Source organism: Bos indicus, chromosome 10, assembly GCF_029378745.1.
Source record: "Bos indicus isolate NIAB-ARS_2022 breed Sahiwal x Tharparkar chromosome 10, NIAB-ARS_B.indTharparkar_mat_pri_1.0, whole genome shotgun sequence".
Lineage (NCBI taxonomy): Eukaryota > Metazoa > Chordata > Mammalia > Artiodactyla > Bovidae > Bos > Bos indicus.
In genome coordinates, this window is record NC_091769.1 from 59,271,519 (window position 1) to 59,294,488 (window position 22,970).

At 36.4% G+C, this 22,970-nt stretch overlaps 1 protein-coding gene, 1 long non-coding RNA gene and 1 other non-coding gene across 4 annotated transcripts in view; 2 read left to right on the plus strand and 1 right to left on the minus strand.

Annotated features, from left to right (window-relative positions):
- AP4E1 (adaptor related protein complex 4 subunit epsilon 1) overlaps positions 1-20,923 on the minus strand; it is a 69,482-nt gene extending 48,559 nt beyond the window's left edge. Inside the window, exons 1-7 of the mRNA XM_070797552.1 lie at positions 20,687-20,923; positions 18,838-18,909; positions 13,680-13,803; positions 9,247-9,320; positions 6,709-6,830; positions 3,950-4,109; positions 2,047-2,213 (exon numbers count right to left, since the gene is read on the minus strand). Coding sequence (XP_070653653.1) covers positions 2,047-2,213; positions 3,950-4,109; positions 6,709-6,830; positions 9,247-9,320; positions 13,680-13,803; positions 18,838-18,909; positions 20,687-20,836 — 869 coding nt within the window. The 5' untranslated portion in view covers positions 20,837-20,923. The remainder of the gene's footprint in view (positions 1-2,046; positions 2,214-3,949; positions 4,110-6,708; positions 6,831-9,246; positions 9,321-13,679; positions 13,804-18,837; positions 18,910-20,686) is intronic.
- Positions 10,917-10,988, plus strand: TRNAC-ACA (transfer RNA cysteine (anticodon ACA)). The gene has a single exon. It is a non-coding gene; the product is annotated as a tRNA-Cys (tRNA).
- An 84-nt stretch (positions 20,924-21,007) lies between the features above and the next one.
- LOC139185277 (uncharacterized) overlaps positions 21,008-22,970 on the plus strand; it is a 101,771-nt gene continuing 99,808 nt past the window's right edge. For both annotated transcript variants that reach the window (XR_011568893.1, XR_011568894.1), the window contains exon 1: positions 21,008-21,527. This is a non-coding gene — a long non-coding RNA (uncharacterized lncRNA). The remainder of the gene's footprint in view (positions 21,528-22,970) is intronic.

Here is a 22,970-nt window from a genome sequence, read left to right on the forward strand (position 1 = left end):
AAAACTCAATTTGAAGTGCATGTACTTTTATTATACCTTAACTGAAGTATACATATCAACTGAGAATTCAGAACCATATTTTAAAATCCCTTATTTTATTATGTAAGCATTTTTCCACAGACAACAATCATATAGTAGACATTACAAATATTCCCCCCCCAAAAATCTGGTAATTCTACACTTAATATTACAGTGTAACTTCCCAATTTTAAAAGCCAATGTAGGAGTTATAATTAACCACACAAAATGTGGAAACATTTGCAGACATGATTGAGCTGAATGTTAATAACCTAAGAAGCAGAATGCTATAAAACACAAGAAAATATTCAAATAGATATAAAAGACCATAAACATAAGACTTTTCCAGTAAATTAATACTTACAATTAAATATATTAGAATCCTGTTATAAAATAACATTTTTACTTTGCCAAATTGAGCATATCATGTCTTAAGAAATACATGTTAACATAAAATCTCGTTAGAGTTGGGACAAAAAAGGAGAAAACATTTTAATGTCCACAACACTGTAAAAGAGACATATTCTTTAGTCATTTAATTAAGCCTAATTTCTATGCAATTGAGCTCTCTGAACTCCGTAAACATATTCATTTTTGTATGTATTCTCCAAATGCATCCTTGAAGGAAAGGATGATAATGAGTTAATGAATTTAGTAAATTCACTAATGTCTACAAAGTAACTTTCTGACAACATATGATGGCATTAAATCTTTTTGGACCAATGAGATCTGAATGCATTACTATGAAATTAATGGTTTTAAAACAATTCTAGTGAGCTTCAACTAGAGCTCCACAATGGACAAACATTTCTAATGTGTGTGTCTGCTCCATCAACTCCAGGTTTTCACCCCAGGCTTCAATCAAGGTTGAGATTCATAAAGATAGAAAAAAGGAAAACAGCAATACCAAGAGTGATACAGCCCAGCTGGTGTTCATTAGAAGCTCACCAATGATGGGTTCTGACTTGAAGCTGAGAGGGCTTTACTAGGAGCAATAGCCTGGAGGACAATCCGGTAGTATGGCAAGACTAGAGAATTAGCAAATACATGTACCTTACTGTATAAAACAAAACCATATCTCTAAAGTCAGAATCTGATTAATAATATGTTCTCAAGATAGAAACACATCAGGGACTTCAGCCAATGGTCCTTGCTCTTGAGGGGAATAAATCGAGTTGCTTTCAAACAGCTCAGAAAAAAATTTTAAATAAAAATAATGTGTGCACACATGCACATACAGGAAGAGATAGAAAGAACGATAAAGCAAATATAAATAACTGATGAATCTAGGTAGAGAGCTCCCTGTATTATTCTTGGAAATTTTCTGGAAGTTTAAAAAACTACAGCAAAATTAAAAGTTACAACACATATATGTAATTGGAAAGACATGAATAAAAAGTTTCATAAAATTATTGCCTAAAAAAAGTAATTCAGACAAAATGAATTGTTCCAGTATAGCAATAGTGTCAGCAAACTATAGTCTGCATGCCTAATCTGGCCAGATGTCTGTTTTTATATTGGCTATAGGCTAAAATGGTTTTTACATTTTTAAATGGTTAAAAAATTCAAAAGAATAAGATTTCCTGACACATAAAGTTTATATGAAATTCAAGTTTTAACGTCCATAAAGCTTTTTGGAACTGAGGTGTGCTCATTCATTTACGTACTATCTATGGTTGCTTTTGAGCTATATACCACAGCAGAGTTAACATGTTGCAATAGACAACATATAGCCCACAAAGTCTAAAATATTTATAATCTGGCTTTTTATAAAAAAGCTTCCCAACTTCCAAACTAGAATGATTCAGGAAGTTTCACAGAGGATATGGAGCTCCAAAGGTAACTTTTTCTATGAGTGGACTTAGATAAGCAGAAAGCCAGGATTATCTCAACAAGCTGAATTTATACACTTCTTACAGTGGCTTACTTATCACTACTAAGTCAACTAAGCATTGGGAGAATTTGGTTTATCATGAACCTTTACATGGCTAAAGCCTAAGACTATCAAATTTACTTAGAAGAGTTTACCTTTGATCATCTTTTCCTAGAAGTCCTAGTATTCTCAACAACTGAATTTGTAACCATGGTGCTGGTACGCTGTGGTAATTGAAATCTACTGGGAGCTTTCCTCCAACCACTTGCTTCAAGATCGTTACAAAACTCCCAGTCAAGTCTTTATATGCAGATGAATTCTCCTATATTCAAAAAATAAAACAAAAAAACTTTCTGTTAATAACAATATCTCAAAAATAAAACAGACCTGCTTGAAATGCTATGCAGAATCTAACTTAGTATATGCTCATTTAGAAGTCTCATGTTCACATTTAATGAAACAGTCCTCTGATTTGTGTAATTCCTTCCACAATGAAACTCTACTGGTGACCAGATTCAGAAGTGAATCATGCCCCTAAAAGTTTCCACCATTCCCTACTTGTCCCACACACCAGTTTAATTACCTTTCCAAAGTTCGATAATTATATCTTAGAACTTTTAATAGCTAGTATCAGCAATTAAAAATTGAAAAGAAAAAAAGCAGTAATCTCTCTACTTTAGATGAAAATCAAGGCCTGTTTGCAATCTGAATTTTGTTTGCAAAAGACTTCCCTTGTAATTGAACTAAATTATCCTCTGGGTGGAAGAGCACAACCAACATTACTCGAACATTCAAAACTCCCCAAATCATCAAGCCTGCTTATTAAAAATTAATTAACTGTATAGTATTTAAACATATTTGTGATTCTAAATGAGTGTGCCTTGATTATCTATCAGACTACTCTCTCAGACATGGGAAATTTTTTCATCTTATATTGTTTAATGAAGTATAGTTGACTCACAATATTATATTAGTTTCAGGTGTACAACATAGTGATTCAACATTGTATATATTACAAATTGATCACAACTGTGTTCTAGTAACCATCTGCCTGAATTAGGGAAAGTAAATACGTACTCCTCAAAATGAATGCTAGACTCTTCACTGTAATTTTTATAGTATCAAGGACAAATTTTTGGAAGAGAAATAATAGCTCTCTCAGAGTTTAATAAATGTCAGAGGAAAATAAGATTTAATGTCAATTATCTATTTATACCATACTACTTTGGAACACACAACGCATAAAAGTAAAGACAACTTTCAGTTTGTATAATTTTAAATTTATTTCAATAGCATTATGAGATATGATGAAATCTCTCACAAATATATACTTTCAGACACAAAAGGTTTCAGGCAATACACTGGGGCTGAATTAGTATAAACCCATATTGCCATTTAGAAAAAAATTTTTACTATAACATTTAATCCTCCTTCCTCCTCTAACACAGAATCAATGTATGGAATCAACACAATAGACCAGGGGTCCAACTCTGAGATCTAATGCCTGATGATCTGAGGTGGAGCTGATGTAATAATAATAGGAATAAAGAGCAAAATAAACATAATGTGCTTGACTCATCCCCAAAATCACCCTCCCCAAAATCATCCTCCCCCTCCCCAACCCATCCAAAAATTGTCTTCCACAAAACTGGTCTCTAGTGCCAAAACAATTAGGGACTGCTTCTGCAGACTGTGCCTTACACATTCCCCACCAGCTCTCCTCACTTTAGAAGCTGTTGTAAGTATCCCATGAAGCTGTATAAAAAGGAGCCACTTCTTGAAAATCCACAAATCTGCAAATTTCAACCACCTTCCAGAGCTACCATTTTTCCATGCTTCTTTCATAACATGAAAACATTTCAGGCATTTAAAAAAGACTAAGTCTAGAATGTGTCTGCAACTCATGCTATTAACAACATGCAAAAATTACTATTAAAGGGTCAATAATACAAACTTAAATGTGACGCAGTTTACTGAAAAATATGAGTTTTCTTTTAATTACACAGTTATATTTTTCTAATGATAGCTACTCAGTAACTTCTCAAAATGTCAACTTACCTTAATCATCCTAAGGTATATGTGCAAGGAAGCAGCCATGACTCCAACATCTCTATCACAAAGTGCTTTCCGAAACTTAACATGGATATGCTGTACTTGATTAGGAGCAATGAGGTAAAATTTATATAATGCCAGAACAGCTTTTCTTCGTATAATCTCCCTAAAGATAAAAAATAAAATCTAAATAAACCATCTGGAAATATCAGACATTTAGGCTGAAAAGATTACGGACCAGATGATTTCAAAATACCAGCTATTACTTTAATCTAAAAAAAGAGAGAGAATTACCCATTTATTGTTAATTTTTATTCTAATTTACCAAATTATAAAATAGTGGTTATCTCTAGGAGGTTATCTCTAGGAGGTTACCTCAAGAGACTTTAAGTCTCCATGTTATGTATTTCTTTAGTTACAACATTCTTTGATAACAAGCATATATTACTTTTGAAACCAAAACAAAGCAAGAAAGATAAACAAATTTCTTAATTCCCAAATTCCATTTCTGAAAGCCATATCTCTAAAGATTGGGAAGAGAATAAATAGTAAGTTTAAATGAGTAAGAGGTAATTTCAGCTAGTAATATTAAACAGTCTCTTCATTAACATTAAAGTCTCCTTAACATTTCAGCTTTTTATATTTTTTATATCATGGGTAAACATACTCCAAATACTTAAGTGGGGCAGGGGAGTATAAGGGGGACTTACATTAAAAGCTGTTACTCCTCTCCTTGCCCAGCTCATGTTTCAAAAACCTCATTACAATGAGGAGGAAAGTATATACAAGTCGTGCACTTCATTTGTAACAGATAATGTCTAGCACACAAGAAGCAAAAATAAAGAGTTGCTATCCTGTGAACACAATGTCATTTTCAAGGAATTATATTCTTGTTTTTCTCTCTCATGCCTGTTTCCACATGGCTCATATCTGCAGATAATGCTGGCAGTGCTCACAACAGCAGTAGTGAAGTATTTACTTTCAGGATTCCTTAAGACATATTTCTGATACCTAAAATCATAGAATCTCAAAACTGAGATTATTCAATGCAATCCTCTGTGTTCCATTCAAGAATACCTTTTATAATATTCCTAACAAATGGTCATCCAGCTTCTGCATTAACAAGCAACCCATTATCTTCCTGGGTAAACTATGTCATGATGGAAAATCCTTTTCACATAAAAAGAAAGCAGATTAACAACAGATTTGCCACTAGTATTAATATTATGGTAACTGGAATCTACATCCCAAAGTGTTGCTATAGGGTATTAACCAATATGAGTTCCAGGACACAGTAAATAAATGAGGTGAGGAAAAAGAATACAAACCCTCATCAGGCTCAGGAATCCCTTGGTCTGGCCCAAAATGGTGGCAATAACACAAGGTATCAAAAAACCTGGATTTGGGCTGTAGGTCTGGCATGTGAAAATACAACCAAGGATTCAAAAGTCAAGTCCAACCCCTGTCTCACAGCTTCGTCGTGACATCTACTGGCCTATCTGTAGCTGTGGCCCACAACTCTGTCTTTAGCTCTTTACTCCACAGCGAGGAAGTAGGTATGGCCATAATTGCAAAAGCAGAGTTTCAGAAAGTCTAAATTCTAACTAGTACAAGACAGGAAAAGCCAGGATTTGAAATGAGAGTAGATGGGAAGCAATATGGAAAAAATTGAGAGGGTAAATGGGAAGCAACAAGGAAAAAATTCAAATCTTTCTCAGAAAGATTTCATACAAAGGGTAAGTACGGCTACCACAAAACAGTGGTGGTATGGAAAAATTTCATAAAAATATGCTCAGCTATGATAGACCAACTTCTAAATAAAGAAAGGCTAATATTTTATTTCCAGTAGTTAACTGTCCATGCCCATCATTTGTTCTAAACACCGATTCAACACAAACAAAACAAGTCTGAAAAATCTATGAAGTTACTCCATAATTCTCAGTAAGAGCTATTATTTTTAGCTGGAAGATTCATGGCCCAAAATTTCTTAAAGAACACAGACCATAAGACGACACTTTATAATCTTAGAACACTAAAAATGCTGACTTAAAAAAGCATAGAAATAAAGAGATATTATACAGGTAACAAAAAAAAAAAATCTTTAACAAAAATATGTATACAATAAAGTACCACAATCACAAATGAAAAATGGCTAGTGACTAAACATTTTCCTAGCTATAAAGGTTATGAAATCAAGGGGCTTGAGCAAAAACAAAATAATTCCAAGTTTGGAAAAAATACTAATCAAGTTAATAAGGAGAGAGTTGAGGAATCATTCAAAATTAGCAAAATACTACAAGTTAAGGTTCATTTGTATATATCCTGCTAAAGCTGCAGTTTTGATATAAAAGCATTTCCAGTACATTGAAGCTATGGATTCATGGCATCTGAACCACTTCCAAATGTTTTCCATTATTTCACTTTATAAAACAACTTTGTGAGAACTAAGGAGCTTCAATCAACCCCATATAGCCAAGGGAAAAACAGGACCACTGAGAGTTAGCAGCAGAAGTGGAAAGAGAGCCAAAGATTCCTGATGGTAAGCCTCACTGTCTCAGTTTTACTTTAGAAAGCTGCCTAACATTTTTCTAAACCCACATAAAAATAAAGGACAGTGCTATTGGGGATTTTTGTATTATACCTGGCAGTCAAAGAATATCCTCTATCCTGGTAGCATTAAATCAAAGTTAGAATAAAATTTTTAGTATAAATTTTTCTTTTGAAATACACAGTGTAGACACCTATCCAAAAAAGAATTTACTTACTTAGAATGTTGAAGTTTATCTTCTATCAATGGAAGAACAGCTGGAATCATTTCTCGGGGGAAAATCTGGCTGACGATAGTAAGTGCCATACATACTTCTACTAGGTTAGTGCTCTGCAAGTCCTGACATAATTATTAAGCAAAGAAAACATTCAGTGCAAATTCTGAAACTAGGGACAGTGAGCTCAACATTGCAATGGTCCTATACACTTAATATGGTAGTTTTCAACTAATTTGTCCATTTAGGAATACCTTGTATTTTATAGGAATATCAGTGTTTCACTTGCCTTAATAGAGTCAATAGATAAAGACAGCCCAAAAGTAACCGATCTAAAGGAAACTATATTTCTGTTCTGACACTGATCAAAGTAGTCTTCTTTACTACAGCCTTTAAAACTTTTCTAAACCAGTAACAAAAAAAATTTTATGAATTTTTATTGTTAAAGCAATGAGTGGAAGTTTAAAAGGAAGCAATTTTTTAATACATACTATAAAATGTATGCATTTATATATACTTATATAAGCACAAAGTTTATAAACTATTTTAATAGAAACTGAAACTACGTTTTTGAAAGTTTGGAAAGGTTTAAAGCCACTAGTGACCTTAAGAGAATATATGACTTAAAATTCAGAAAGTACTACACACACACACACTCTCTCACATATCAGAAGAAATAAGATAAACACGAAAAAGCTCAACAATTCAATTATACTTCATTACCAATTTTGTCTAAAAGTTTAACAGAAAAAAATATTGCATGTGGATTAAATTGTTTTTATTATCATACATTTCAGTTACCCAATTATACTCTATTCTCCTTTAAATTGACTTTTAGAGTTTAAAAGACTTCAATATACTCTATTCTCCTTTAAATTGACTTTTAGAGTTTAAAAGACTTCAATTATTCAGTTTATATTATATCCCTTTAAAATTGATCCTAGAAAAAAAGACAATAGCATGGAAAATGCATCTGACTAAGAGTCTGGAGATCTAAATTATAGTTCTAGTTCCAGCTCTGCTTTTTTTTTTATTTATTCTTTTACTGAAGTATAGCTGATTTACAATATAGTATTAGTTTCAGGTGTACAGCATAGTGATTTAGAAAATTTTTGCAGATTATACTCCACTGTAGGCTATTATATGATAAATGGGTATAATTCCCGTGCTATCCCTTTCCTTATCTATTTTATATACAGTAATTTGTTATCTATTAATACCATACTCCTAAGTTGTTCCTCCCCTCTCTCCCTATGGTAACCCCAAGTTCATTTTCTGTCTGTGAGTCTGTTTCTATTTTGCATTTCCATTCATTTGTATTATTTTTTAGACTATACATATAAGTGATATCATACTGTATTTGTCTTTCTGTGTGACTTATTTCACTAACCACAATATTCTCTAGGTTCATCCACATTGCTACAAATGGCAGTATTTCACTGTTTTTAATACCTGAATAATATTCTATTATGTATATATACCAAGTCTTTTTAATCCAACTGTCTGTTGATGGGCACTTGGGTTGTTTCCATGTCTTGGCTACTATAAATAGTCCTATGAACACTGAGGTTATGTACCTTTTTAAGTCAGTGTCTTCGTTCTGTCCAGATAGAAACCCAGGAGTGAAACTGCCGGATCATATGGTAGTTCTTTTTTAGTTTTTTAAGGAATCTCCATACTGTTTCCCATAGTGGCTGACCAATTTGCATTCCCACCAACCATGTATAAGGGTTCCCTTTTCTCCACATCCTTGCCAACTCTCCACATCCTTGCCAACATTTATTTTTCACAAACTTTTTCACAATAGCCATTCTCAATGAGGTGATACCTCACTGTGGTTTTGATTTTACTTCTCTAATAATTAGTGACGTTGAGCATCTTTTCATTGCCTGTTAGCTATTTACATGTCTTCTTTGGAAAAATGTCTATTCAAGTCTTCTGCTCATTTTGTGACTACGGTTTACTTTTTTTATATTGAGTTGTATGAGTGTTTGTATATTTTGAATATCAAGCCCTGTCAGTCCCATCATTTGCAAATATTTTCTCCCATTTGGTAGGTTGTCTTTTCATTTTATCAGTTATTTCCTTTGCTGTGCAAAAGCTTTTAAGTTTAATTAGGTCCCATTTGTTTATTTTTTGCTTTCTATTTATTCTGCCTTAGGAGACTGATCCAAGAAAACCTCGCTACAATTTATGTCAAAGAGTATTCTACCTACGTTCTCTTCTAGGAGTTTTATAGTTTCAGGTCTTACTTGTAGATCTTTAGACCATTTTGAGTTTATTTTCCTTAACTCTGCTTTTTTAAATGAAACCACTATAACAGCAGCAGTAGCAAATGATATTCTGTACAGTGTTTCATTCGACCCTTACAACTTGGTTAAGTTCTATTATTATCCTCATTCTACAGATGCAGAAACCGATCTAAAAGATCTTTCCAATAAACACATTCTGCAAGCCTACATTCTTTCAAAAATATAAAAACTGTCAAATGCCTGATGGAATAATTTAAGACTTTATATTAACCAGCATACAATACAGTACCTTTACAACTGTGTTCACAAGGAGAAGCAATAGTTCATGACTTTCATGTAGAAATAAAGATACAGCCAAATAACCTTAAAATTTGAGAGAAAAAGTCTCATTAACACCCGTCAAAAATTAACTCTTCTTAAGAAGTTAAACAAAGCAATAATATATTCCAAAGTTTGAATGTCAAAGACAGAGTTACAGGTAAATATTAAAACAAATAGTAAAATAAGAAGGTTCAAAAAAATTCAGTAAGGAAGATTTCAGGTGTTCTTCATCCTGAAGTCTTTCATAATTAGGTATTTCACAGAATATAACTAAAATGGAAAAAAGGCTATGTGTACCAGCTTAAAGTCCTATAATTGACATTAGGAATATATACCTTCTATCTTCTGTGCAAATTTCTACATAATCAATCAAAACATTTTGTCTTGTAGCCAAATACAATTATCCAAAAACTAACAGCTGTTATAGTTAATAGTGAGTTACCAGCTATCTGTATTACTGAATGAGCTATTTAATACCATATGACATAAATCATACATTAAGCCACAAGAAATACCTTGTTTTCTCAGTTTGAAGATAAACTATTGAGTGAATAGATGTTGAGGAAAAAAACACTGTCTACCACATTAAATATACTCATTGACTTAAGCACTTTTAATAATATCAAAACATTAAAAAGTACATCTTAAAATTGAGGAAGTACTTTAATACCATGACAAATACCATGTGTATGGAATCTGGATGCCCCATTTCATTTTCCTGTCACCCTTCATATTGATAACATTTGTTAGACAGTTGCTATGGGTCAAATACATTACAAGCTTATTGAATCTTTACAATAACTATATGAGGTAGATATTATTATTATCCCCAGTATAAAAGGCCCCAAAAGGATAACTGCCCAAGGTCTGCAGCTACTACACGGTGGAGCCAGGACTACAATCAAGCCAGTAGGAGTTAGGTCACGTTTTTAACCCTTATGCCATTCTGTTTCTTCAGTCTCCCTTGAGACCCGATTCCCTGTTTCCCATCCCCATTGTTTTTCATTCTTTTCAATTCTTTCAGCCCTTTTATTAGGGATTCTAAGGTTAACTATCCCTATCACTACCCAGCATTCACACTGTCTGTGCCTGTTGTGGAAAGTGGGAAAACTGTCAGAAATTTCCTGTTCTCATAACCAAGCATCTTCACTGAAGGTCAGAGGAACAGAGCTATCACTCCCATAATCAGGACAGAGAAAAAAGAACAAACCAGGACCAGGGAAGAGAAAAACCCTAGACAGTATTTAAAGCAGAGATTACAGGAGCGGGGAACACATGTATACCTGTGGCTGATTCATGTTGCTGTATGTCAGAAACCATCACAATACTATAAAGTAATTATTCAATTAAAATAAATAAATTTTAAAAAACAATAAAGCAGAGATTACATCTTATCAGACTACATCTGTTCAGCAAAGATATTATCCACACTTAAGTCACTAGTACCACAATGCAAGAAGATTAACAAACTAATCCAAAGACCACCTTGAAACCTTACAAAAAACCTTAAATCTGTGTCAAAGAATGTCCTATTTTGACAACCAGAGAAAACAGGGAAACTATTTTGATAATCCAGAAACAGGGGGAAAAGATATTCTGTGACTCAAAAAATGAAAAAGACTTCAGGAAAAGAAGACTTCCCTGGTGGCTGAGACGGTAAAGCGTCTGTCTACAATTCAGGAGACCCAGGTTCAATCCCTGGGTTGGAAAGATGCCCTGGAGAAGGAAATAGCAACCCACTCCAGTACTACTGCCTGGAAAATCCCATGGACAAGGAGCCTGGTAGGCTACACTCCATGGGGTCACAAAGAATCGGACACAACTGAGTGACTTCACTTTCACTTTCTTTTTCAGGAAAAGAAATAACAACAACTATGATTATAAAGTACATTTGCTATGATTAAGAGTGAGCTATAGGATAAGAATACAGGCTTTAGGGACTTCCCTGATGGTCCAGAGGCAAAGGCTCCATGCTCCCCAAGCAGAGGGCCCAAGTTCCATCCCTGGCCAGGGAACTAGATCCCATATGCCACGATCCCTCGAGCCATAGTGAAGATTGAAGATTCCTGGGTGCCACCACTAAAACCCCAGCACAGCCAAATAAATAATAAATTAATTAAAAAAAAAAAAAGAATACAGGCTTTGATTCATAGAAACTTGGGTTCATATTTTGGCTCCACCATTTAATAGCTCTATGACCTTCAACAACTGACTTCCTTTCTGAGCTTCAGTTTTCTCCTCTGTAAAGTGAAATACCATCTCACAAGATAAAGCACCTAACATAATACTTGACTTAGTGGATACTGAGATTTATTTATTCAACAATATTCATGTGAAAAACAATAAGGCATTATCTATCAGACAAAGCACCAAAGTTAGCCATAGAAATCTCAGAGGAGTAGATGATGCAGAAGTACTAAAATCAAGATATAAAAGATTTAAATGCTACCTTACAAAACAAGGGCTTCCCTTGTGGCTCAGCTGGTAAAGAATCTGCTTGCAATGCGGGAGACCTGGGTTTGATCCCTGGGTTGGGAAGATCCCCTGGAGAAGGGAAACGCTATCCACTCTAGTATTCTGGCCTGGAGAATTCCATGGACTGTATAGTCCATGGGGTTGCAAAGAGTCAGACACGGCTGAGCAACTTTCACATCACATTAAAAAAACAAAACTTCCAGTCATTAGCACACATAAAGAACATCTGATACCCACAAACATGTCTCTCTAGGTGGCAAGAAAATACTTTCCTAAGAAAGACCATGAATCTCAATGAATCTGGGGTCTCCTTAGCCACTTTAACTATGAAATAACACATGTACAAGGTCATTCACTGCAACATTGGTTATGAGAGCAAAAAACAAAAGACAAACTCATATATCCACCAATAGAGACTTGATTGAAAATACTGTGGTCTATCCACTCACCCAATGAAAACTATGCAACTGTATAAAAATATAAAGATATCAAAACAAGGTGTAGAATAATCTCTACAGCAAGCCATTTTTTGTGTAAGAGAGAGTATATAAATGTGTACTTGTTTGCTTATTTTCAAAAAGAAGCAATGGAAAGATTAATCAGAAACTAGTGAAAATAGTTATTCATGGGGTAAGGGGCAAACCTCATACAGGAGCTAGAAATAAAAGTAAAAATTTGACAAATCAGAAATTTGTCTGATTATACCTTTTTATCAGGTCTTAACTTTGGACCATGTAACACAAGTAATTTTTACACATTTAAAAAATAAAACAGAGAATTCCCTAGTGGTCCAGTGGTTAGGACTTGGCGCTTTCACTGCTGGTCTGGATTCAAACCCTGGTCAAAGAACTAAGATCCCGCAAGTTGCACAGCATAGCCATAAGTAAATAAATTTAATTGAAAATGAAAAAATTACATGAAAGTCTAAAAAGAAAAAGACAGCAACAGATGTACAAAGTATTGACTATCTATTGTTTTCAAAATTTCCTGCTGTCAGAGATTTTACAGTTAGGTTGGAGAAGACAAACAGATGGTAGGAGCCACCTGAGTGATCACAGAAGAGTTAAAACTTGGTTTGAAATACAGAAAGGGAGAGATAGGCTGCCAGAGGCCACTGTACTTGGAGGGAAGAATATAACGAAAGACAGAAGAGTATTTTTGGTGAAGTGAGGTTCAACAAGTAGAATGCTGTGTGAGGATAGTCTCAGAATCTTTTACCAAGACATCTCCACCCTTCCCCATCATCTGACAGCAAGGGTCAATATAGCATAAGAAGGTTGGTCCCCAACAAGGTAACAGTAGCAACTTCTTTGAATAAAGAATACGTTCTACTCCTATGTTATTCTAAAGTGCTTGCTCCTTAAGTTTCTGATATGAAGCTGAAGCTACAAGAAAACAAGCTTTAAGTCTTTGAAAGGAGTTTTACTAATAGCCTTGAAGGCTAATTATAGAGATAACAATTTTTAAAAGATACCTGAAATCCTTATAGCTAACATTTGTGAAACTAAGAGCAAGATAGCTAAAATTATTCACAGCAATTTCAGTCTTATTCTATAAAAAACCATATCTGATCATTAAACTGATGAAACTGAATAGACTTTTTAAAATCAGCTTTACTGAAGTATAATTTACATACAAGAAAAGTCATCCTTTTAAGGGTATAGTTCAGTGAGTCTTGACAAAGTCATCTAACCACCATCCTAAGAACAAACAACTTTTAATCTTCTATGTAACTCCAAAATGCTATGAATCAGAAAATTGATTTCATTTATAGGCTGTAAGTTTTTGACGCGTTATCTTTTAAAGGTAAGGAAATCACAAGGTAGTGTTCTAAAAACATACTACATATCAGTCATCATTCATTTTACATACTAGTCAGAACTTTAAGGACAAGATAAAGTGCAATAGTCTTAAACGCATACATACCTACTCTTTTTTCTAAAAGATTTCCTTGTTGTGCCAACTTGATTGCATGTATATAGCCAAAGGAAGCATCATATCCAAGCATTTCACAATATATAAGTCTCACCATACATTCCTTCATCATTTTCTGAAAAAAAAAAAAAAAAATCCAGTAATCATATAAAGAGAATGCTTTGACTCTTTCTTTAGTATGTTTGTAATCATTTAACAGCAGAATTCTTTAATCCTGGCACTGAAGAAACAACATATGTAAATTACCACCCAAAGTCAGACTTTGTAAACAAGTTTCTCCCAAATTTAACTATCAACAGTACTCATTTTAGTAAAATTGTTTCGATATTTTGTTAGAGGCAACAATATAAAATAAATCAATTATAGCTATTTCTAATTCTAGGTCCCCCTCCTGAAAAATTTGGTCATAATGTGGGATGCATGGTCCTCAGAAAAAACTTCAGTCATAGTACTCTAACTTCGCTTCTAGAATGCAGCACATCATTTAATACACTTTGTCAAATGAAAATATCCATGAAATCCCCACAAGTTTGTAACAATTTCTGTAATGAAAATATTTTTCATACTTAAAAACCAAATTGCATCTGGAGTTTCTTCAGAATTATTATGCTGTATATGATATGCAATAATTTATTGTCTAAGTATTACTTTTTCAACAACTCTCACAAATATTATGACTTTATTAATGGTATGTGTATATGTTAGTTACTCAGTTGCCTCCGACTCTTTGCGACCCCACAGACTGTAGCCCACCAGGATCCTCTGTCCACAGAATTCTCCAGGTAAGAATATTGGAATGGGTTGCTATTCCCTTCTCCAGGGGATCTTTCCGACCAAGGGATCGAATCCAGGTCTTCTGCATTGCAGGCAGATTCTTTACTGTCGGAGCCACCCAGGGAAGCCCTATTAATGGTAGAGTCATTCCAAGATTAAACTTAACTGAGTCTTTCAAAATTTACAACATAAGCTAATAACTTGTTTTAAGAGATTCTATAAATTTATTAGTATGAGAATATCTGCATTCTCAATATTGACAGCAAATTTTAATCAAGAATTAAAAATATAAATAAATGTGTTTCAAACTATGTAAAGCTCAGACTATTTTAGTATCTAAAAATTAGGGTTAATAAATTAATCCTAATATATAACAGAATTATAGAATTCCTAAATCACAAAAAGCTTAAGAATAGTAAAATAAAATGTTTTAAACTAAGGACAACATTTAATATTTCATATATATTATATATAGATAGATATACACATACACATTTAAATATGAAAAGTTTAAAAATAAATCACAGGAAAATCTTAAGGGAATAATATTTAATGATTTAATTTAGTTCACTTGGGTTTAAAGTAATAAAAGTTAATTCATTACCACATTAACTACTAAATACTGAGAAATATTGGTTCCAAATTGGGAAAGGAGTACATCAATGCTATATATTGTCACCCTGCTTATTTAACTTATATGCAGAGGACATCATGCAAAATGCCAGGCTGGATGAAGCAGAAGCTGAAATTAAGATTACAGGGAGAAGTATTAATAACCTCAGATATGCAGGTGACACCACCTTTATGGCAGAAAGTGAAGCTGACGCTAAAGAGCTTCTTGATGAAGGTGAAAGACAAGAGTGAAAAAGCTGGCTTAAAACTCAACATTCAAAAAAATAAGATTATGGCATCTAGTCCCATCGTTTCATGGCAAATAGATGGGGAAACAATGAAAAGTGACAGACTTTATTTTCTTGGGTTCCAAAATCCCTATGGATGGTGACTGCAGCCATGAAATTAAAAGATGCTCGCTCATTGGAAGAAAAGTTACGACAGACCCAGACAGCAAATTAAAAAGCAGAGATGTTACTTGGCTGATGAAGGTCCATACAGTCAAGGCTATGGTTTTTCCAGTAGTCCTGTATGGATGTGAGAGTTGGACCATAAAGAAGGCTGAGCGCCAAAGAACTGATGCTTTTTAACTGTTGTATTGGAGAAGACTCTTAAAAGTCCTTTGGACTGCAAGGAGATCAAACCAGTTGATCCTAAAGGAAATCAATCCTGAATATTCACTGGAAGGACTGATGCCGAAGCTCCAACACTTCAGCCACCTAATATGAAGAGCCAACTCATTGGAAAAGACCCAAATGCTGGGAAAGATTGAAGGCAGGAAGAAAAGGGGACATCAGAGGATGACATGGTTAGATGGCATCACCAACTCGACGGACTTGAGTGTGCACAAGTTCTGAGAGATGGTGAAGGTCAGGGAAGCCAGGCATGCTGCAGTCCCTAGGGTCGCAAAGAGTTGGACATGACTGAGCAACTGAACAATGACAACTGAGAAAACGTGTAAAAGATACTGGAAGCTTCTTCAAAAACTTCTGTATCAGGACTTCCCTTGGGGTCCAGTAGCTAAGACTGCATTCCCAATGCAGGGGGCCTGGCTTCAGTCTCTGGTCAGGGAGCTAGATCCCACGTATCGCAACTAAAAATCTTGCAAGCTGCAACTAAGACCCATCACAGTAAAATAAATAAATATATATATATATAAGCAAAATTCTGTATCAATGAGGAGTGAAAGTGTTCATTTAAGCCCTTAAATATCAACCTTGATTTTGTAACATTTTATCTCATAGGTTCTCAAAAGTCATTAGGCACTTTAAGTAAAATTCTATTGCATACACTATTATTCTCTTATTTTTGGAGAAGAAAATGATTCTCCAATGTAGAAATTCACTTCAGAATTTCTTTAACAAACTGTAATCTAACTTCTACATCACCACCTCAAGGACAGACTATTCTAAAACGTACACTCAGAATGACTGGCCATAATTATTATAAAATCTTCCTTCAAACTGTTGCTCCCTAACTTCTATCTACTTATCTAAATTCTGTCAACATCAGGTTTATACTGAATAACATGAAAAATTGTACTTAATACTGCCAACTGTAGAAAATGGAAATCAAGTAAAAAGAGAGAAGTCACTGCTTAAAAAGAGAAGTCATTGCTTAACGTATCTTTCAAGTATCACAATGCACAATGACTTTATTCATACACATATAAACATATACATATCTATACACACACACACACATATATATATACATTAATACACACAGATATATCACATTGGAGGCTTCCCTGATAGCTTGGGCAGTAAAGAATCTGTCTGCAATGCAGGAGACTTGGGTTCAATCCCTGGGTGCGGAAGATCCCCTGGAGAAGAAAATAGCTACCCACTCCTGTATTCTTGCCTGGGGAATCCCATAGACAGAGGAGCTTGTGGGCTACAGTCCATGAGGTCACAAAAGAGTCGGACACAACTGAGAGACTGACATTGAACACTGTATCACATTAATTATGCTTTGAGTTTCATTTGTCCACCTGGAAGAGTAACTTAGGCAGGTTGACAAGAAGTAAGGCCCCTTTAAGGAGCAAGTAAACATTCTTTAACACATACTTTTGCCTTAGACAAGTAGGTCTCAAAGGCAGCAGCATTTCTTGTTCAAGGACATGCCTTTTTTTTGAATTTTGGATGAATGTTATGGGAAAAGGCCTGGGTAAAACTTCCACAGTCTTGAGCTCTGGGTTAACCTGTTCCTTCTGGCTAATCTCATCCTGACATGCTGATGTCATCCCAGGATGTATGTTACAGGGAAGGGTCTGGGCGAAATTCTCACAGCCTTGAGGTTATTTGTTATCTATTCTCAGCAGCTGGTTGAGAAGTATACAAGGTCCTGCTTAGTGAGGCAAGTACTCTCCTGCCCCCTTCTGATATCTATGCCAGAAGCTTTCTCTGTCACTTTCACTTTAAATAAAATCTATACAAAGTTCTGAGTGACTGTGACTAACTTTGGTCCTGGAGTTAAATCTTCTCCTTCGGAGACCACGAATCCGGCAGCACCATTCACCGTCCTTTATTATAACCAGAAAAGGAAACACATATATTCTCTCAGACTTTACAAGTGTTATTCACACACATGATCATGTGCACAAGCAAAATGATCACCCTAGTATCTTTATTAGAAGTGTATGCCACAGCAACTTACACAAAGAAAGCACTCACTAAATCTTTGCTAAATAAATGTTGCTTATAAAATCTCATTATTTAAAACCACGTGAAAATTAAAAGAAAAAAAAAAACCTAGGCCTTAATCTAACCATGTAGGGACAGTCCCACAGTGGCTACTGCTTAATTGCTGAATGAATGCTGTTTGAAAATCAAATTATAGGGAATCAATTTTTTTTAAACTAGATCTTGATTTAGCTATTATGCAATATACTCAGTTTTATAGCAAGAAAATCATTTTTCTACTCTGTCAGTCAACCTATACTCCAAGATGTAGAAATGCAAAACAGGAGATTTTTACAATGTATCAATTCAGGTCTGTAAGGTCTGTATTAAAATACTATTATTTTAATAGTATTATATTTTATATTTTTATATTTTATATTTTTGTATATTTTAATATTCTATAATGTATATTATCTATATTTATATTTAATGTATATTAAATATTATATATTTTAATATTATTAAAATACTATTTTAAATTATGTGTCCTAACCTTCTTTCGGAGAAGGCAATGGCAACCCACTCCAGTACTCTTGCCTGGAAAATCCCATGGACGGAGGAGCCTGGAAGGCTGCAATCCATGGGGTCTCTGAGGGTCGGACACGACTAAGAGACTTCTCTTTCACTTTTCACTTTCATGCATTGGAGAAGGAAATGGCAACCCATTCCAGTGTTCTTGCCTGGAGAATCCCAGGGATGGGGGAGCCTGGTGGGCTGCTGTCTATGGGGTCGCACAGAGTCGGACATGACTGAAGCGACTTAGCAGCAGCAGCAGCAACCTTCTTTCAGTGCACAACATTAAAACAATAAGATCGGTTATGGGGTCCCAGGAGTATTACCACATTTATGTAACTATCATCATGTTGTCACTGAACTGACATCAGTCAAGCAAGTTTTGGTCTGGTGCAGTCAAGTCGGTAATAAAAGGCCAAAGTTAACATCTGACTTATTATCATCCATAACTGATTTTGACTGTGATATATTAGATTTTAGCAACTCATCAGTTAATGCCACTACTGAGTCAATTGTAGACCAGATTTCAAATTGAAAACATGCTGACATCGACTATGTAAACTTACTAGGGTTGTAGTAGGAGCAGAAACAGTTGCTTTCAGATTATTCAGTTCCTGCTGGATTAATTTCTCTTCTTCCTAAAAAAGTGAAAATATTTGACTCATGAATAACTGTCTTTTTAAACTGTAATAGTATTTTTAAAAGGGAAAAATACAACTCACAATATTATAAATAAGAAACATTATTTTAAAGGAGAGTTATAAAAAGTATGTGCTTCAGATTTGCCTAAAGGAATTTCTCCAACCCTCAGAAATCATTCCTGGAAAGAATAAATATTTTCATGCTAATTCACCACTCCTCTTTTCTTCAGTTACTGTCCCCTTAAGGACGGTTTAGCAGAAATTTTTTTTTTTTTTAATTAACACTAGAGAATAAGTAGAAAAGAAATTCTTCATGTAGTGGCCCAGAATAAGGTTCTCACACCTTCTTCTTCATGGAATGGAGAAACAGGGTAAGAAGACAAACAAAAACCAATCCTTTTCCCTTAAACTATATTCTTCTTCCCTACCTTTTTCCCTTTATTCCTTGCATCCTTTCCCTACCCTTTCCTCTCTTTCTCACACACACAGAATAAATTCACAAATATGGCTACTTCTATCGTCTGTATTGTATTTCACCTCCTTAAGCACTTGAAAATTGGTCCAAATTTTGCCCAATACAATGCCATCTCTAAGTTACACAATGAACTAGCAGATGCCCATTAAGTAACTAACCAAAAAATACTAGTGAAGTACTGCCACATTTAGATACCTTATATACAGTTTCAAACTGCAATTTAAAACCAAAAATATTTTGTTTCATTTACCATCTCATAAAAATTAGCAAAGGACAAAATGTTAAACACTATTAAGTCCACAAATAATTGTTTTCTGTGATTTCTGAATGTGAAATAGATCCCCTCCAGTACATCATCCCATTTCAGTTTACAAACAGTTTTTAAACCCTCAGAGCACTTTGAAGAAAAACCTCCTTTCTCTTTTCTTCTCTCCTGACACATATTTCACCATATACTGCTTATACCTGTCTTAAGCCCAAGATGAAGGACCAATTCTTTGGAAAAAGTAAATGTGTTTTAGACTATTTCCTTAGGGTTTAACACACAGCTTCTTCCATAAGTATTTTCTGAACAAATAAATTATGCTATACCACATGATTTTTTTTTTAAGATACAAAATCCTTGACGCTTTTTATCAGCATCTTACACAACCCATGCAACTACAGAAAGTTTGTGGGAACTTAAAATTTTCCATTATAAATGCTCGTTTTCAAAGCCCATCGGAGGCAGAAACTTACTCAGCAAATACTGAGATTGGGAAGAATTACGCTTTTTCTTTCCCCAATCCAGAGATCTAACCTAAGAACCTCGAGCTCCCCAAACATATTCAACAGCAGGTTCAGATGGCAGGGTCTGTTCTAATGTATGTTATCTAGCATACACTGAAGAACTGGGAGAGAGCAAGAATCCGAGTTAGAAAGAAACTTTTGAGAATAACGCTGACACTTCCATGGCACCTGGCATTTTCAACTGGTTGGTGTCTCTTCTAACCCTCGAAACAATCTATGAAATATGTATCGGTACTTTGACACTTCAACGTTCGAGAAACACACGGAGGCTCAAATAGTAAAGACTTTGCCCCAGATAATAATGAGTCAACGTCAGGGCCAACTGTGGAAACCTGGCCTCCTAGTTGTCTGTCTGTCCGGGCAGCCCAAGTGACGCTTCCGGAGAGAAGCCAGGACCGACAGACAAACCCGCCGGAGAGCCAGTTCCAGGGGTTCATCGCGGGACCAGAGCCTCCCAGAGAGGGGGCCTCCCTCAGGCGCCCCTGACCTCCCGGCCCGACGGACACCTACGTGCTTGGAGGTGAGCGCGGTGATGCCGCGGACCAGGCCGCCCAGCCGGGAGGAGAAGGACGCCTTGGCGGCCGCAGGCCCACCAACCGACTGGTTCTGCAGGAAGAGTCCCGGCAGCGCCGTCAGTGTTTTCTCCACTATGTCGCTCATCGCCACCGCCCGCGACCCGGTCGCCGCCCGGCCTCATGCCCGGCCCCTGACCCGCCGCCGGCCCGGCCTCCGTAGGCACTTCCTGTTTGTTTGAAGAAGAAATCTTTATTCGCGTCCCGCGCGGACAAATACAGTGTTTTTCTCGAGAGACGCCGCTAGAGGGCGCGAGAGTCCGCGAGCGAAAGACCGCGTTCCAAGCCTGCGCGGATGTTGTCGTCTTGTGGTGGAGTAGAAGCGACGAAGAATTGATGCTTTTGAACTGTGGTGTTGGAGAAGATTCTGAGAGTCCCTCGGACTACAAGGATATTCAACCAGTCCATCCTAAAGGAAATCAGTCCTGAATATTCATTGTAAGGACTGACACTGAGGCTGAAACTCCAGTACTTTGGCCATCTGATGCGGAGAACTGGCTAATTGGAAAAGACCCTAATCCTGGGAAAGGTTGAAGGCAGGAGGAGAAGGGGATGACAGAGGATGAGATGGTTGGATGGCATCACCGACTCAATGGACATGAGTTTGAGTAAACTCCGGGAGTTGATGATGGACAGGAAAGCCTGGTGTGCTGCAGTCCATGGGGTTGCAAACTGCCGGACACGACTGAGCAACTGAACTGAACTGAACTGAAAAGGGCCGGACGCTCCCGGTTTCGATGGCAACGCCAGCGTCTCGCGAGTCTCTGGCTCCTCCTAAGGTAACCGCTGCCGCCGTCCTTCCCTCATACTTCGCCCGCCAAAGTCTCGCTTTCCCTTTAGGCGCCTCCGCGCTGCTGGGGACACCACAGGGAGGTGGACGTTCCTGGCCCTCTCTCGGCCACCGCCCACTGCTTGGGGACTACCGGCAATCCCTACACCTCCCGCCGCCGTAGCCTGAGGGGCGACGAGGGACCGCGGCACCACGCGCCGCCCTGGTCCTGGCGGTGCCAGGGACCCTGGTGGAGCTGAATGACAGCGCGGCTGTCCTATGGACTCATCCTGCCGGGTTCAGCCCACGCCGCGTACGGGGACTCTTGGCCAGTGTCCCTACCCTTCAGCCCCTCTTCTAGGATCTGGGGAGGCAGCCAGCAAGGGGAAGTGGTCAGGTGGCCACCGCCACCACCGCCCCCGACCTGTCGTCTCGCAATGTTCTGTTATTTTCTGTTTTAAAACGGATGACAGTTGCCACTACATCAATATTTTTCTCCCTGTACTGAGGATGTCTTATTCATTGCTGTTAACCCAACCTCGGTCTGGAACAGAATCTAGTACAGTGGTTTTTAGAATGTGGTCTGATGACTTCTGAGAGTCTCTGAGAGAGGATCCAGGAAGTCAAAACAATAGTCACAACATTACTTTAATGTTATTTGCTGTTTTCATGCTTATCCTCTCCAGAGTGTATAGAGACTTTTTCAAGAGGGTAGATGATTTACAGCCTCTGCTGGCTGGGGAAATACGTGTTTGAATACTCCTCTTGTATTTTATAGATTCAGCTACGGTTTAGGATATGTTGGTAGATCAGTGTATTTTCAGAGATTAGCTCGTTTTATCCTCAGTACTTCTAGTACTTCTAGTGGGTTCTTATAAGCTATCTTCGTGATGCAATAAAAAATTCATATTTTAAGGCAAGACAAGAGAAATTTAGACATAAAATTATTCTGTGCCTATTTGGGTCGGTCCCTCCCCTCTAATGTGCATTGTGCAACTGCATTATGCATTAACGAGACTTCCCCAATGGCAGAAATACCTACTCCACCATAAACATCAATTTTTCTTTTCTTTTTTTTTTTTTGGCACTAGTTATCTAACTCTTAGAAGATAAGCTTCTTTCTCAATCTTGTAAGGGGTCACAATGCTCCACCATTCACCTTGTACCTGTAGACAACTTTAGTGAACTTTATATACAATGCCAGTGTATCATTTCCCTTACAAATAGCCAATGGTGTAAAACAGACTGGTGAGATGACCAGGGGAGATTCTGGGTCACACCTAGTAGAATTTCTTAGCTTAAATATTTATTCAGAATGTTACTAACTATATTAATTGTATTCTCATTGATTTTTTGCATTATCAACTGTGTGGCCATGCCTCAGAAAAAATTCATGATAACCGTTATTGTTCACTCGCTCAGTCAGGTCCAACTCTTTGCAACCCCGTAGACT